General features: G+C 40.4%; 1 protein-coding gene across 8 annotated transcripts in view; it reads right to left on the bottom strand.

Annotated features, from left to right (window-relative positions):
- Nucleotides 1-15369, bottom strand: part of Ambra1 (autophagy and beclin 1 regulator 1) — a 196998-nt gene that overhangs the window by 44912 nt on the left and 136717 nt on the right. For all 8 annotated transcript variants that reach the window (XM_008851566.1, XM_008851570.1, XM_017802809.2 and 5 more), the window contains one exon: nucleotides 4611-4721. In XM_008851566.1, coding sequence (XP_008849788.1) covers nucleotides 4611-4721 — 111 coding nt within the window. The remainder of the gene's footprint in view (nucleotides 1-4610; nucleotides 4722-15369) is intronic.

The following is a 15369-nucleotide window of genomic DNA, read 5'->3' as shown; positions in this document are numbered from 1 at the left end:
GGAAAAAAAAAAAAAAAAAAAAAAGTTGGCTTTAATGTCCATATTGAAAGGCATAGTAGCTTGTTGTTTGGGACTAAGTTTCCTAGTGAATCAATTATTTAAATGTATGAAACTAAAATATACAGTAGAAAATGATTTTAAAGATGACACAAAGCTTAGGAACCATAAAAGGAAAGGTGTATAATTCTGACTTAAAATAAGTTCTACGACAAAAATAACCTCCAACAAAGTGAAAAGACAAGCGACAAGTAGGAAACTCCTGTTATAAGTTAGTTTTCTGATTTATAAAGAGCTTCTGTAGAATTGCTAAGGAAAAATCCAGTAACAACAGAGAAAAAGTAAAACACATGAGATCAAGACAAGGCAACCCCATGAGGACACATATGAACAGGCACACAGCCTCAGGAGGAGCGTGAGAAATGTAAACTTAAAATATGAGTAATTTTAAACCTATCAGAGCTGCAAATATCCCCAAATTTGGTAACACATTCCATCAGCAAAACATTTAGAAGATGAGACACTCTGAAAAACTACACATGGAGCTGAGCGTGGTGGCTCACATCTGTAATCCCAGCACTCAGAGAGGCTGAGGCAAAATGACTGCTCTGAATTCTAAGCCAGTCTAGGGCTAGAGTGAGACCCGTTTAAAAAGAAACAAAACCTGTAGGTGAGAATATCAATCAGCACAATCTGTATAAAGGGTAATAGGACAGACAGTATCTATCTCTTATAAATGCACTGACCCGCCCTCCCTGTAGTTCTATTTCAAAGTAGCTACCTTATTGAAATACATGTACAAAATGTCAATCTGCAGTCATCTGTACAATAAAATTAAAAACTTCAAAATCCTTCAATAGGACACTGGTTAAAAATGTCTGGCATATTTGTACAAAGAAATACTAGGTAGCTATTTTTTTTAAAAGGAGGAAGATGGGAAGGAGAGAGTGAAGAGGAGGAGAGGGAGGAGACGGAAGAGAGGGAAGAGGGGGAGGAAGGAGAGGAGGGGAGGGGGAGAAGAAACAGTATCAGCTACCAATACCACTGGGAGTAGTGGCTCATGTCTATAATCTCCCCACTCTGGGAAGCAGAGGCAGGAAAACTGCTGCAAGTTCCAGGGAGCAAGACCATGTCTCTAAGCAAAGCAAGAGAGATTAGAGAGATGGTTCAGTGGGTAAAAGAACTTGCTCTGTGAACATGAGAACCTGAGTTCAAATTCCTACCCATATAAAGACTGGGGCATTGAGAACTGAGATAGGCAGATCCCAAGAGCTTGCTGACCAGCCAGCCTAGCCAAAAATGGTGACCTTGTCTCAAGACACTCATGGATGCGCACACCTACATACATGCATACAAAACACACACACACACACACACATACACGCACACACACGAAACAAACAAACCAACCAAAAATAAGTAAACTATACACCAATGTTGAAATATCAGTGAGATACACTGTATAGAAAGACAAGTGCAGTGTATGAACAGCATGTTGTCATTTGGATTAAATAAAAGGTGGAGGTATTGAAGAGACTGGGTTGGAGAGATGGCTCAGTGGTTAAGGGTACATTATTGCTCTAGCAGAGGACCTGAGTTCCATTCCCAGAACCCATCCAAGTGGCTCACAACCACCTGTAACTCCAGCTCCAGGGGATCCACCATCTGTGGCCTCTACAGGCACCCACACGCACATGCAAAACCCCTGCCCCAACAAACACACATAAGTATAATTAAAAATAAAATAACTTTAAAAAAAGAGATCTATAAGAAACCGAAACTGCCAATAGTAGTTACCTACTGCAAGAAGTTACAGGTAGCAGGGTGTAGCATTAGGAGGTTTCTTATTGTATATTCTTTAAGTTTTGAACAGTGACTATATTATCTAATTCAGATCATAAAAAAAGAAACAAAGTGAAATATTAAAATAACTGTAAATAAATTATGACTAAAAAGCTCTGAGTCAGAAATCTAAGGATGAGCAAGCAAAACTGAGTTTTCAATAAGGGAAAAGGTAGACTGCTATGGTTCTCAGTAGAGTTAAAGAACAGATCACTGAGGGCCAGCAAGATAACTCAACAGATAAAACTACTTGCCACTCAAGCTGGGTGTGGTGGCTCACACCTTTAATCCCAGCACTCAAGAGGCAGAGCCAGACAGATCTCTGAGTTTGAGGCCAGCCTGGTCTACATAGCAAGTTCCAGACCAGCTGGGGCTACAGGGAGACCCTGTCTCAAAAAGACAAAAAAAAAAGTGCTTGCCACACAATCCTGATGACCTGAGTTTGATCCCCTAAACCCATGGTGGAAAGAGAATCAACGCCTATAAGTTATCCTTTGACCTCCACATATGTACCATGGCATGCACAATGCTGCATGTGTGCATGTACATACACATACCCCAACAATAATAAATAGAATAAAAATTAAACAAAATAACAGATTACTAGACATGTGGCTTACAGACATTTAGAAAGAAATGAAAAGATGCTACTAAGTACTCCCGGAGGACAAGATATAAAAAATTAACCCCATTTCCCTTGTCTGGTAAGATACTGATACTACAGGGCTGGAGAGATGGCTCAGTGGTTAAGAGCACTGGCTGCTTTTGTAGAGCTCCGGAGTTGGGTTCCCACCACCCACATGGTGGCTAACAGCCATCCATAACTGCAGTTCCAGGGGATCCAACACCCTCTTCTGAACTCTGTGGGCACTGCATGACACATACAGGCAAAACATTCATACACAAAAATGAAATAATAAATATTAAAAAAGAGGAATGTCAATACTACTAATTCATTGTATCAAAAGCATCACAGGTGAAGTCCAAAAGCATACCACAAAGCTTAATAAAATTTCCTGACTGGTTCACGATTTTTGCTAATAATCTGAAAAAAGGCTGAAAAAGGATGTTTATCAAATTAGTATATTGGTCCTAGCTTGTTTCTTCATTGCTGTGACAAAATACTCTGACTAATATTAACTTGGGGAGGAAAGGGTTATTTGGCTTATATCTCCTGGGTCATAGTTCATCAGGGAGCCCAAGGTAGGAATCCAGGGCAGGAACCTGGAGGCAGGAGCTGAAGCACAGGCCATGGAGGAATGCTGCTTACAGGCTTGTTCCTCTGGCCCAGCCTGCTTTCTTATGCAACACAGGCCCACCTGCCCAGGGATGGCACCACCCACTAGTTGGCTGGGCCCTCCCACATCACTCAACAATCAAGAAGATACCCCAAAGACATGGCCACAGGCCAGTCCTATGGAGGCAATTCCCCAGTTGAGGCTCCCTCAACCCAGGTGTGTCAAGTTGACACTAAAGCTATCCAGCACATAGATGATATGTAAGACTGAAAGAGAAGGACAAATCAAAGTTCAAAAAGATGCTGTGAAGCAGGAACCAAAACTGTGGTGACAGGAAAATGATGCAAACTTGACTTTAGTTTTTAAAGATTCAAGCTACACTAGTAAGTATAGAATGGCCAAATTCTGGTTTAATAACAATTATCAAAGGATTTTAAGTGACTTCAAACAACAGTAGCTTTAGAAAAAGCGGCTGGAATCTGTATTAACACTGACTACACTGTACTATGTATTAGCTCACATCGAGAATTTTCTATTCTGTTCTGCTTCATCCACCCCCAAAGCTAAAGGAAAGATGAGCAGAACTGTCAAAGCTTTGGAAACCACATCAGAAAAAAGGAATCTAAAGAAGTTTGATCTGAAAGGAAAGATGTGAAGGAAAGGGCAATGTATTTCTAAATTGTTGGGGAAGAGGCATCAGGCTGGTTTATGGTGATTCAGCAGAACTAGGACCAATGGAATAAAGTGGCATCAACAGAAATGCATGGTAGCTCAGTATGAGAAAGAACTTTTTTTTTTTTTTTTTTGGAGACAGGGTCTCCCTGTAGCCCCAGCTGATCCGGAACTCACTATGTAGACCAGGCTGGCCTCAAACTCGCAGAGATCCGCCTGCCTCTGCCTCCCAAGTGCTGGGATTAAAGGTGTGCACTACCACACCAGCCAAGAAAGAACATTTTAACAGAACTTTAACAGCAATGGTTAGGTTACATCAGAAGCAAGCAAGCAGGGGCTAAAAGACCAGTTCTTAGGAATGTTTGAGGGTCCTCCATTAGGCAGAGTAAATGTCTATGATGCTGTGATTCCAACAGAACAATGGGGCCATGGATTCCTTTAAAAGGGAACAGAACTACCAGACAGACACCTTTATAAATCATGTATTAATTACAGCACTCACTTCGATCCACTCAGACCTGGGTTTGTTGATGAGTTTAAGATCACTAGTCTTTTCTCAAGGGTTACAGGGTATAGCTCATAACTGTACATTCTCTTTTCTTTCTCTTCTCAGTTCCATCTAACTTTTAGTTTCTGGACTATGAATTCCTCCACAAACTCAAAGGTAGATTTGCTCAAGATATCTGTTGTGAGTTGTTTACTGAATTATTTAACTGAAAGCTAAGAATGAGATAGAGAAATGGTACATGGACATCAATGACCCAATGAGGGACAGAAAACCCAGTGCCACTTGAATTTTTTAGTTCTTGTTTACCAGAAATATATCCCACCCACCATCACCCCAGTTTTACATTAACTTACCGTTACTGATTTCTGGAAGGTCAAACTTAGTGAAGTCCCACCACTGGAGCCGATAAGTAGTATTGGCGATGTTACTGGCCACAGCAGACTGTCCGTCACCAATCACTGCCCCTGATGAGACAGAGGACAAGAAGAGCACATTACGTTACATTACAATGTATTATTTTTCTGCATGTTTCCACTGCAGCTAGTTAAGGAGGAGAAGAACCACAACAAATGCTGAAGAGATCTATGTAGCAAGTCATCACAATGAGAAAGTAGACACATTCCACATGAAACATTTCTATGCAGAAATAGAATTCCATTCATAAGCCCCTCTCATTATTACTTAATATGGCTGGCCCTGAATTATATATGGTCTAATAGCAGGTTCACTATCTAAAGAGACAGGTGAATTTTCATACAAAGGTGGGGAAGGAAAACTGAAAAAATGGGAACTCAGAAAAGCCAGAAGCATGCCAGTCCCAGATGTCTTGGTAGTAACCAGTGCTCTTTAGGAGAAAGAATCTCCTTTATACATGACCATTTCCTAATAAAATATCTCAAAAGGAGACTTCCTGCAAAGAGGCAGTTAACATACAGCTGATTTGATAGAGAGAGGCAGTAAAGAACAAATGAGGTGGTGTTTGTTAGCCTCTTTTATAACACAGCAGAAATTTATAAGCCTTGCTTTGTAGCATGAGAATATTTTTATTAAGGCAATCTTTTATAATGCCCCCTCCTAGAACTTCCCTGAATTCCAGATTCACTTGTAATATTTCAGTTTAACTTTCCCTGAGATACACACTTCGGTATGACATTTTTTCCTTGGTAACCAATTAAATAAAAAATGGATTTTTTCTAACAGGGTGACACTTTAATTTGCAGTTGTATTTCATTTACATGAACATGTCATTTCCTCCTCCTCCTTCTGAGGTGCATTTCATACACAACCACCCTTTTGATCAGACAGAGCCAAACCCTCTTGGGAGAATAGAACATTCTTGCATGCAAGACTATCGACATGGTATTCTCAGCTGCAAATCAACACCTGCTTGAGAAACTCAGCTTGTTAGTGCTTACTAGCCTTGGAACCATGGGAAATCTTATACCCAAATTCTTAGGTAATTTCACGGTCTTTATTCTTTGCATATCACTGCTAACGAATCTTGTAAACTGTATTTTTTTTTCTTTCAGAGAGCTGCATTTACTGCTCTGCTGCTCCCAGTGTTTCTCTGTTCTTTCCTCAAATGATCTAGAGATTATTCAGAAAGTGCCCTCCATACTAGCCAGGAGATACAGGAAACATTATGTACTCTTAATCAGGGGCTGTGGGCTACTGTACCAGAAAATATTTGTTAATATTAGTTTATGAATAGTACTTGAACTCAGTTTTAAATAGCAAAAAAAGGTACAAACAACAGTTCATTTCCTAGACAATGATACTTGTAGGTTATGCATTTTCAATGTGGTTAATATTGCCTTCTGGAGGTGAAAACTGGCTCATGTATCCAAAACAAAAAAGCCTCCAGGTTGGGGAGATGGTTCAGCCAGTAAAAGTGCTTACCACACAAGCCTGATGATCTGTGTTCGATCCTCAGAACCTACATTAAAAAAAAGCTACATGTGGTAGTGCACGTCTATAATCCCAGCACCCCTAGAACAAGATGGCAGGTAGACTGGAGAATCAGCCCCCACAAAAATTCACTTAAATTAATCATTAGTCCCCGTTCAAAATGCAGAGTATATAGATATGCAGGGAGAGAGGGAGGAAGGGTGTGTGTGCTCTCGCCACAGGAGCGAATATGAAAGAAATGTAAAAAAATTTTCCTTAAGGGAAAGATAATGAAATAAAAGTAGAAAATTACTGTTGTAAATAAACCAGTAGCCCTAAACATTTTTTTTTTTTTTTTTTGGTCTTTTGAGACAGGGTCTCCCTGTGGCCACGGCTAGCCTGGAACTCACTATGTAGACCAGGCTGACCTTGAACTCACAGAGATTTATCTGCTTCTGCCTCCCAAACGCTGAGACTAAAGGTGTGTGCCACCATGTCCAGCTAGCCCTAAAATATTTTTAAATACCGCAAATTCAAACATAGTTTCAAACAGTCCTGATCTACCTTGAAGGCAGAAGTGCGGCATGTGCAGATGCTGTCAAAATGCCCCTGACCTCAACCCCTACAGATGTCCCTGTGATATATCATTCACATGAAGTAAATATTTACTTTTCCTTTAACGCAGAAAACTTTCCTTCAGTAATTTTACCTGGGGGACAGTGAGATGGCTCAGTGGGTAAAGGTACTTGCTGCCAAGCCTGATGACCTGAGTTTGATCCTTGAGGCCCACACAGTGAAAGGAGAGAATTGATTCCTAAAAGTTGTCCTCTGACCTACATACATGTGACATGCGCGCGTGCGTGCGCACACACACACACACACACACACACATACACACAAATAAAATAAACATAAAAAAAATTTATCTGACATGAGAATTTGCTGACTTCTGGGTCAAAAAGCAGTTCAGATATCTGTAGGACTTTCCTCTTTTTTTCAAAGATTTCAATTGGTTTTATTTTATGATTCCAGAATCATGAAAACTTCATTCTATAAAACAGAGTTACGTTTTCAGGACTCTCTTCAGAGGAACTTGGTTTTTCTTGGCCTCTTTAAACTTTCTCTACTTTATTTATTTACTTATTTATTTAATTAGATGAGTGTTTTATCTACATGTGTGTAAGTGCATCCATGTGTGCAATGCCTACAGAAGCAAGAAGAGAACGTTGGATCCTGTGGAACTGGGATTACAGATAGGATCCTCTGCAAGAGCAACCAGTGCTCTTAACCGCTGAGCCATCTCTCCAGCCCCTTTTTTGGGCATCATTAAAGATGCCAATCATTAAACTGTTTTAGTTAGAAAGTCTACTACTTCCCTGGAAGGAATTACTCTTCATTTTGATCTAGGCACTATTCCACTGAGCTTCTTATTATTTCCCAGGGTTGCATATCTATTATCTAGATTACTGACATCTCCCCTTGACAGCTAGTCTCAAATTGCTTTAGTTTCTTTTTTGTTGTTGTTTTTTAAAAAAATATTTTATTTATTATTTTTATTTTATGTGTATGAGTCTATGGCCTGCATGTAGGTAAGTGCACCCATGTTGTGCAATGCCTGCGGATCCTCTGGAACTGGAGTTACGGACAGCTGTTAGCTGCCATGTGGGTGCTGGGATTTGAACCTGGGTCTTCTGCAAGGATAACCACTGTTCTTAACTGCGGAGCCATCTCTCCAGCCCCTGCTTTAGTTTCTTATAGCTTCTTTCAAGTTACTAGAAAAGCATATAACCAGAAATGGAAGGAGGTAAATTCGTTTTCGTTCTGTACAATGAGTGAAATGCCAGTTGCTAAGAGAGATTGAAAAAAACAAACTTCAGATTCTGGGAGAGAGGATTATAGCTACAAATAGGAAAACAGTTCAGAAACCTGCATGCTAGATTTGTAACTGGAAAAACAAATGATTTTCATTCTAGTCCCAGCTCCAGAGGCATCTTGTACAGTCAGTCTATCCTCAAGAGATGTCTTCTGAAGAACAGCTGTGCAATAAAATAAACATGTAGGGTGGCAAGAGACTGGGGAAGGATTCTCTGCCAATGGTGCCACAGCACTGAGCAGGAACAGAGCCTGGCACCAGCGAGTCATTTTCAGTGCCGTGTAAACACAGATTAGGGAGTGAAAGATGCCAGCAACAGATTAGAGTGTTGTCACCAGGTTCTCTTTTGCAAGAACTGCAGGCCAACTGAACCTGTCTCTTGGAAACACCAGGAAGAAAAAGTATTACACTGTTTTTAAAAAAAACAAAATACAAAAAACCCAACCAATCACTTAGTAGACCTCTGGCCACTAAACTGAAGGTATAGGAAATGTGCCAGAGCCAGTTAATGGACTGAGCCACAGAATATTTAGAGGCAGCATTTAGCCCCAGAAACTAAATCCTGAGAAACAGTTAAGGGATTTCTAAGGTCTCCAGGTTCTCACAAGTAAGAACTTAATGATATAAACTAGACTTGGTATTTCTTAACCTCCACACATACTGGTATTCTGGGTCAGATAATTTTTTAGGGAATAAGAAAGAGGCTTATGCACTGTAGAACATTTAGCAGCATCCCAGGCCTCCACCCACCAATACTATATACTTCACACAGCTGTAATAACCAAAACTATCACCAGACACCACCAAATGTTCCTTAAGAATAAAAACCGTTCCTCGTTGGGAAGTGCTATAGCAGCAAAATATAGTCTATATGGTAATTCCAAGACAAGTACTCTTAGAAAGTACTCTTATTTAAATAAGCTGGTTATGGCTATATATACCTGTAATTCCAGCAGTTTTGAGGCTGAGGCAGGAGGATAGAAAGTTCTAGGACAGCCTGGCTAGAACTTTATATATAATAGGACCCTAGAATAATCACTGCTAAAGGTCCCCAAACTGACTATGACACTGACCATGGAAACACTGGCACAGAATTAAGCAGACAAAATTAAGCAGACACACCTTAGCAAATTTTAGTTTTCCATTTCTGCCTTAGATTAGAGCCTGGCTTGAAGTGGGATCTTATAGTTTCGTTCTTTGTTTTTGTGTGGCTTCTGAGAACACAGGTGTGTCAAATGGACCACATTTTGACACTTCCTGCGAGTGTGTGTGGCAGTATGACTTTCTGTGAATTCATCACTAAATCTAGTTTCATCTTTAAAAACAAATAAAGTATGTATTAGTTGGGCATGGTTATGCATTCCTGTAATCCCAGCACTCAGAAGGTAGAGGTAGGAGGATCATGAGTTTGAGGCCAGCCTGACTACACTATGAGACCATATCTCAAAATAAGCAAAAAAAAGCAAGAAAATAAATTAAAAATCCCCTTAAAACCAAACAATAAGAAGCAACCTGATTGTAAAAATGAGCAAAGGACCTGAAAAGATACCCCATTAAAGAATATATACAGATGGGCAAATATGCATATGAAAAGAGGCTCAACAGTAGTCATTATAGAATAGCAAATTTAAATAACAATAAGAAACCACCACCCATGTATCAGCATGGCAAAATTCCAAACACCAAATAACATCATATGCTAGCATGATTTGGAGTAACATTCACTGCTGATGGGAATGCAAAATGGCACATCTACTTTGGAAGACAGTTTGGCATCTCTTGCAAAACTGAACATACTCTTCTTACCATATGATCCAGCACTTCTGCTCTCTGGTATTTATTCAAATGAGTGGAAAACTTATTTCCACAAAGAAACCTACACATTGATGTTTATAGCATTTTATTCATAATTGCCAGAGCAACCAAGATGTCCTTCATTAAGGGAATGGCTCAACTATGGCACATCTATACAATGGGGTATTTATTATTCAGTGCTTTTATTTATTTTTATTTCTTGGTCTTTTTTGAGACAGGGTCTCCCAGTAGTCCCAGCTGTCCTGGAACTCACTATGTAGACCAGGATGGCTTCAAACTCACAGAGATCCTCCTGCCTCTGCCTCCCTAGTGCTGGGATTAAAGGCATGCACCACCATGCCCAGCTAATTATTTAATTTTTGAGACAGGCTCTCACTGCAGCCCTGGGCTGACCTGGAACTGGCTATATAGACTAGGCTGGCCTTGATCTCACTGAGATCCACCTGCTTCTGCTTCCCAAGTGCTGGAATTAAACTCATACCTGGCAGTAGTGCATCTTTTAAAAGCACTGAATAGGGCTGGAGAGATGGCTCAGCAGTTAAGAGCACTGGCTGCTCTTGTAGAGGATATGGGCTCAGTTCCCAGCCTACATGATGGCTAACAACAGTCTACAACTCCAGTTCCAATGGATCTGATGCCCTTTGCTGTCATTCATGGACACTGTAAACACACGGTACCCTTACATACATGCAGGTAAAACATTCATACACATAAAGTAAAAATAAAATTAATGCACTATCAAAATATGAAAAGACAGCTGGGCGTGGTGGTACATGCCTTTAATCCCAGCACTCGAGAGGCAGAGGCAGGAGGATTTCTGTGAGTTCAAGGCCAGCCTGGTCTATATAGCAAGTTCCAGGATAGCTGGGGCTACAGGGAGACCCTATCTCAAAAAACAAAAAACAAAAACAAAATATGAAGAGACATGGAGGAAATGTGCATGTTAGTAGTGGAAGAAGTCAAAAGTCTGGCTAAATACTACATGATTCCAATTATGAATTGAATGACCCTAACTTTAAACCCCCAAACCCAGAGTGCTGTGAATATGCATGTATCCAACCATGCCCAGCTTCAAAATCTGAAAATTTTCTTTCTAGTCTCATTTCATCTGTTAACTCTTAGAGCATAAAGATGATGGACAGGCGCTGGAGAGATGGCTCAGCAGTTAAGAGACATACTCCTTTTGCAGAGGATCCAAATTTGGTTCCCAGCACCCACATCGAGTGTATCACAACTGCCTATAACTTTAGCTCAGGGGATCCAATGTCTTCTCTTCTGGCCTCCTCAGGCACCTGCACAAAAGTGCACAGGCAAACATACACATAAATCTTTTTTTTTTTTTTTTAAATAAAGATGATGCACAAACAGTTTCAGATACTAGAACATTTTGGATTTTGGATATTCAGATTAGGGATACTCAACCAACAAAGTCTATATAAATATTCCAAATTCAGAAAAATTCCAAAATCTGAAAACACTTCTGGTCCCAACTATTTGGAATAGGGGATACTCAATTTGCATATTGTTTTGTGAAAATGGCAAAACCATGGAAACAGAAGCAAAGATTGGCAATTGTAGGCAAGAATTTGGAGAGAGGAAGGGATGAATAGGCAGAGTATAAAGGGACTTTCAGGGGAAGTTATTTTGTATGATACTACAATGGTGGATATGTCATCACTCATTTGTGAAAACCTGTTGCTCAGTGGTAGAGTGCTTGCCTAGCATTCATGAGGACCTGTGTTCAATCCTCCACAATGAAACAACAAACAAAAACAAGTAAGAAACAAAAATTACTAAAATTAAAACCCATAGAAATTGCAACACCAAGAGTAAGCCCTAAAATAAGCCATGGACTTTGGGTAACATGATCCATATTGGCTCATGTACTGTAGCCAATGGACTACTCTGGTGAAGGATGCTGATGATGGTGGGGGCTGTGGATGTGGGGAAAAGATGTATATGGGTATTCTATGCATTCCTCTCGATTTTTCTATAAATGTAAACGTCCTCTTTTAGGGGCTGGGGTGTAGTTCAGTGACAAAGTGTGTGCTAAGCATGTCAAGTCCTCATAGGCCTGGGAGTCTGAGAGCCTGCAACCAACTCTGCCTCTGACTGTCTCAGACTCAGTCTCCTGTTGCTTAGAAAAGGAGAATTTGGAACCTTTTGCCAAAACAGCTTTTTAGTCTATCTCCAAGATCTGTTCTAGGAGCAGGGAAATGAAAGAAATGAAGAGTATGATTCAACAGTTCAGTGAAAATACCAAACAATGGGAATCATTAGCAAATCTATCAGAAAAGCTAATTTGGGGAGGGTAAAAAAGGGCAAGCTGCGAAGAAGGAAACGTTTAAATTACATTTCAGTTGAACAAAATCTGTTTCACTGGAGATTGCATAATTTAGAACCGCCATGTCTGTGCTACTGCTTAGAAGATGGAATAAGAATGGGGCTGGGGTGCAGCTAAGTACAGCTAAATGGGTGCAGCTAAGTAGCTTAGCTTAGTGATAGAACACTTGCCTACCAAGCCCAAGGAGAAGTGGGGGACTAGTGGGGGGGGCAGACAGATACTGGGGCTACAAGCACTCCACACAATTGCTCTTTCTGCCTGGTTGTCATACAGGAGCCTAGATTCAGCTTGCTAACTGGCTAGTACAGCTAAGCCCAGAAAGCCCAGAGCAAGCCCAATGGAACAATTCAAAAAATTTTCAAAATTCTTCTTAGAAAGTCATATATTGTAAAATTCCACTTACATGAAGTATCTAGAATAGGCAAATCTACAAAGATGAAATGTACATTAATGGTTGCCTAGGGCTTGAGGAAGGTAAAGGAAGGGTAAAGAAAGGGGGGGAAATGGCTGCTAATGCCTTTGGAAACTTTTTAGATGACATATAAATAGTAGGCATGGTTGTTTATTTCTCTGTATTAAGAACCACTGACATATACTTAAAACAGGTAAAGGACATGGTAGGTGAAATTATGTCTCAGTAATCCTGCTATTTAAAAACTTCTTCGGAGCCAGGTGTGGCAGTTAAGACAGGAGGACCGTGAATTCAAGGCTACCCTGGGCTGTGTGGAAAGTTCTAGGTTAATCTGTACATAAAGAGACAAAACAAACAAAAAACACCTTCAACATAAATTTCAGCCATTCTTTTTAAAGGTAACCCTATTTTCAGTATCCATGTGCATTTCTTAGTAACTAGCATACTGGGGAATCTGTTCATTTGCTTATTGCCTCACTGTATTTTTTTTTCTTTTGAGATTCTTTCTGAAATTATTTGTTGTTGCTTTGTTTTTTTGGTCTTTTTGAGACAGGGTCTACCTGTAACCCCAGCTGTCCTGGAACTCACTATGTAGACCAGGCTGGCCTTGAACTCACACAGATCTGCTTTGTTTTTTTATTAGCCATTTTCCCCCCTTTCTTTACCCCTCCTTTGCCTTCCTCAAACCCTAGGCCACCATTAATGTACATTTCATCTTTGTATTTTTTTAAATTTTATTTATTATTTTTATTTTATGTGTATGCATGTATCGCCTGCATGTACATAAGTGCACCAGTGTCATGCAATGCTCACGGAGGTCAGAAGAGGCTGCTGGATCTCCCAACTTATTTTAGGCTCCTGGGCCAGCCTTTGTTCTAATTAGTTAACTAACTAATTAACTATTTATTTATTTATTTATTTATTTATTTATTTATTTATTTATTTATTTATTTTGGTCTTTTTAAGATAGGTTCTTCCTGTAGCCCTAGCTGGCCTAGATTCGCTATGGTGACCAGGCTGGCCTCGAACTCACAGAGATCTGCCTGTCTCTGCCTCCCAAGTGCTGGGACTAAAGGTGTGTGCCACCACGCCTGGCTTTATTTATTTTTATTTTATGTGTATAAGTATGTGTACTGCCTGCAAGTATATAAGTGCACCTGTGTCATGCAATGCTATGGAGGTCAGAAAAGGGTGTTGGATCCCCTGGAACTGGAGTTACAAATGATTGTTAGCTGCCACATAGGTGCTGAGAGTTGAACCTGGGTCCTCTGCAAGAGCAGCCAGTACTCTTAACCACTGAGCTATCTCTCCAGCCCTGTTGCTTTGTTTTTTGAAACACAGTCTCACTATGTAGACCTGGGTGACCCTGGACTCATAGAGAGCTGCCTGCCTCTGCTACCTGAGTGTTGAGGTTAAAGGTGTTTGCCACCATGCCTGGCTTAAGATTTTTTTAAAATATCTTTTGTTTGGGGACATACTTTAATTTTAATTATGTGTGTAGGTCTCTGCCTGTGAGTGTTGGGGTCTGTAGAGGCCAGAGTCATCAGATCCCCCTGGAGCTGGAGTTATAGGAGGTTATGAGCCACCTGATGTGGATGCTGGGAATTGAATTCAAGTCCTCTCAAGAACAGTACATGCTGAGTGCCTGGGACTGATTATTCTACATTTGAATTTTTCTGTTTTGTTTGTTTGGGGTTTTTTTTTGAGATATGATCTTGTGTTAGAAATACACTCTGAGGTACAAGGACCTCACCAATACTGCACAAAGAACACATGAACAAAGCAAAAGTGACTCAGTCAGCAAGGCAGATTTTACTTTTGCAAAAAGGTGCAACTGTGTGCTCAGTCAGATCCAGCAAGGACATGGGACCCAAAAGCTTGATAGGCTTTTATCCCTAATGCAAGAGTACTGCATCTTTTCCCCAAGTGGTTGGGATCCAACTTCAGTCTTTCCCAGTTAGCTAGTTTAAAAGAATCTGTGCAGAGAAAGGGAAAAGAGCGTCACTGCCACAGGTCACTGTGTTTGAGGAATGCATCAGGGCCTTTCCTTAAACGAAAGTCTTTTTTTCTTTAAATATTTTATTATTTTTATTTTATGTGTATGGTGTATTGCCTACATGCATGTGAGCACACCCGTGTCATGCAATGCCCAAGAGGTCAGAAGAGGGCTTTGGATTCCCCTGGAACTGGAGTTAAGGACGGTTCGTAGACACCATGTGGGTGCTGGGAGTCAAACCCAAGTCCTCTGCAAGAGCAGTCAGTGCTCTTAACCACTGAGCCATCTCTCCAGCCCCAACAAAAGTCTTAAAAGGGTATGGTGGGATTAAAGGATTAGAATTCCTTGTCATAAACCAGTTTTACAGGGATTTAAAAGAAAAGACTAATATTTAATGTTCCTTATACTTGTAGCCCCAGCTAGGCTGGAACTCACTGTGTAGACCAGGCTGGCCTCAGTCTCACAGAGATCTACCTGCCTCTGCCTCCCAAGTGCTGGGATTAAAGGTGTGCTCCAACATGCCCTGCAGAGATTATTTTACTTTTTATTTTGGATTTTGTTATGTAATCTAGGCTGGTCTTGAACTCATAATCTTGCTCAGTCTCAGGAGAGCTAGATTTAAAGGCCTGTTACCTCCATATGCAGGTAGTTCATTTCTTAAAAAAATTTTTTATGTGTATGAGTGTTTTGCCTGCATGGATATAATTGCACCTGTGTGTTCAATGTCCATATAGGCCAGAAGAAGGCTTGAGTTATAGACCTTAGCCATCATGTGGGTGCTGGGA

This window comes from Nannospalax galili, unplaced genomic scaffold (genome assembly GCF_000622305.1).
Source record: "Nannospalax galili isolate Female #2095 unplaced genomic scaffold, S.galili_v1.0 scaffold2046, whole genome shotgun sequence".
NCBI lineage: Eukaryota > Metazoa > Chordata > Mammalia > Rodentia > Spalacidae > Nannospalax > Nannospalax galili.
This window is presented reverse-complemented; position numbering and strand designations above follow the sequence as displayed.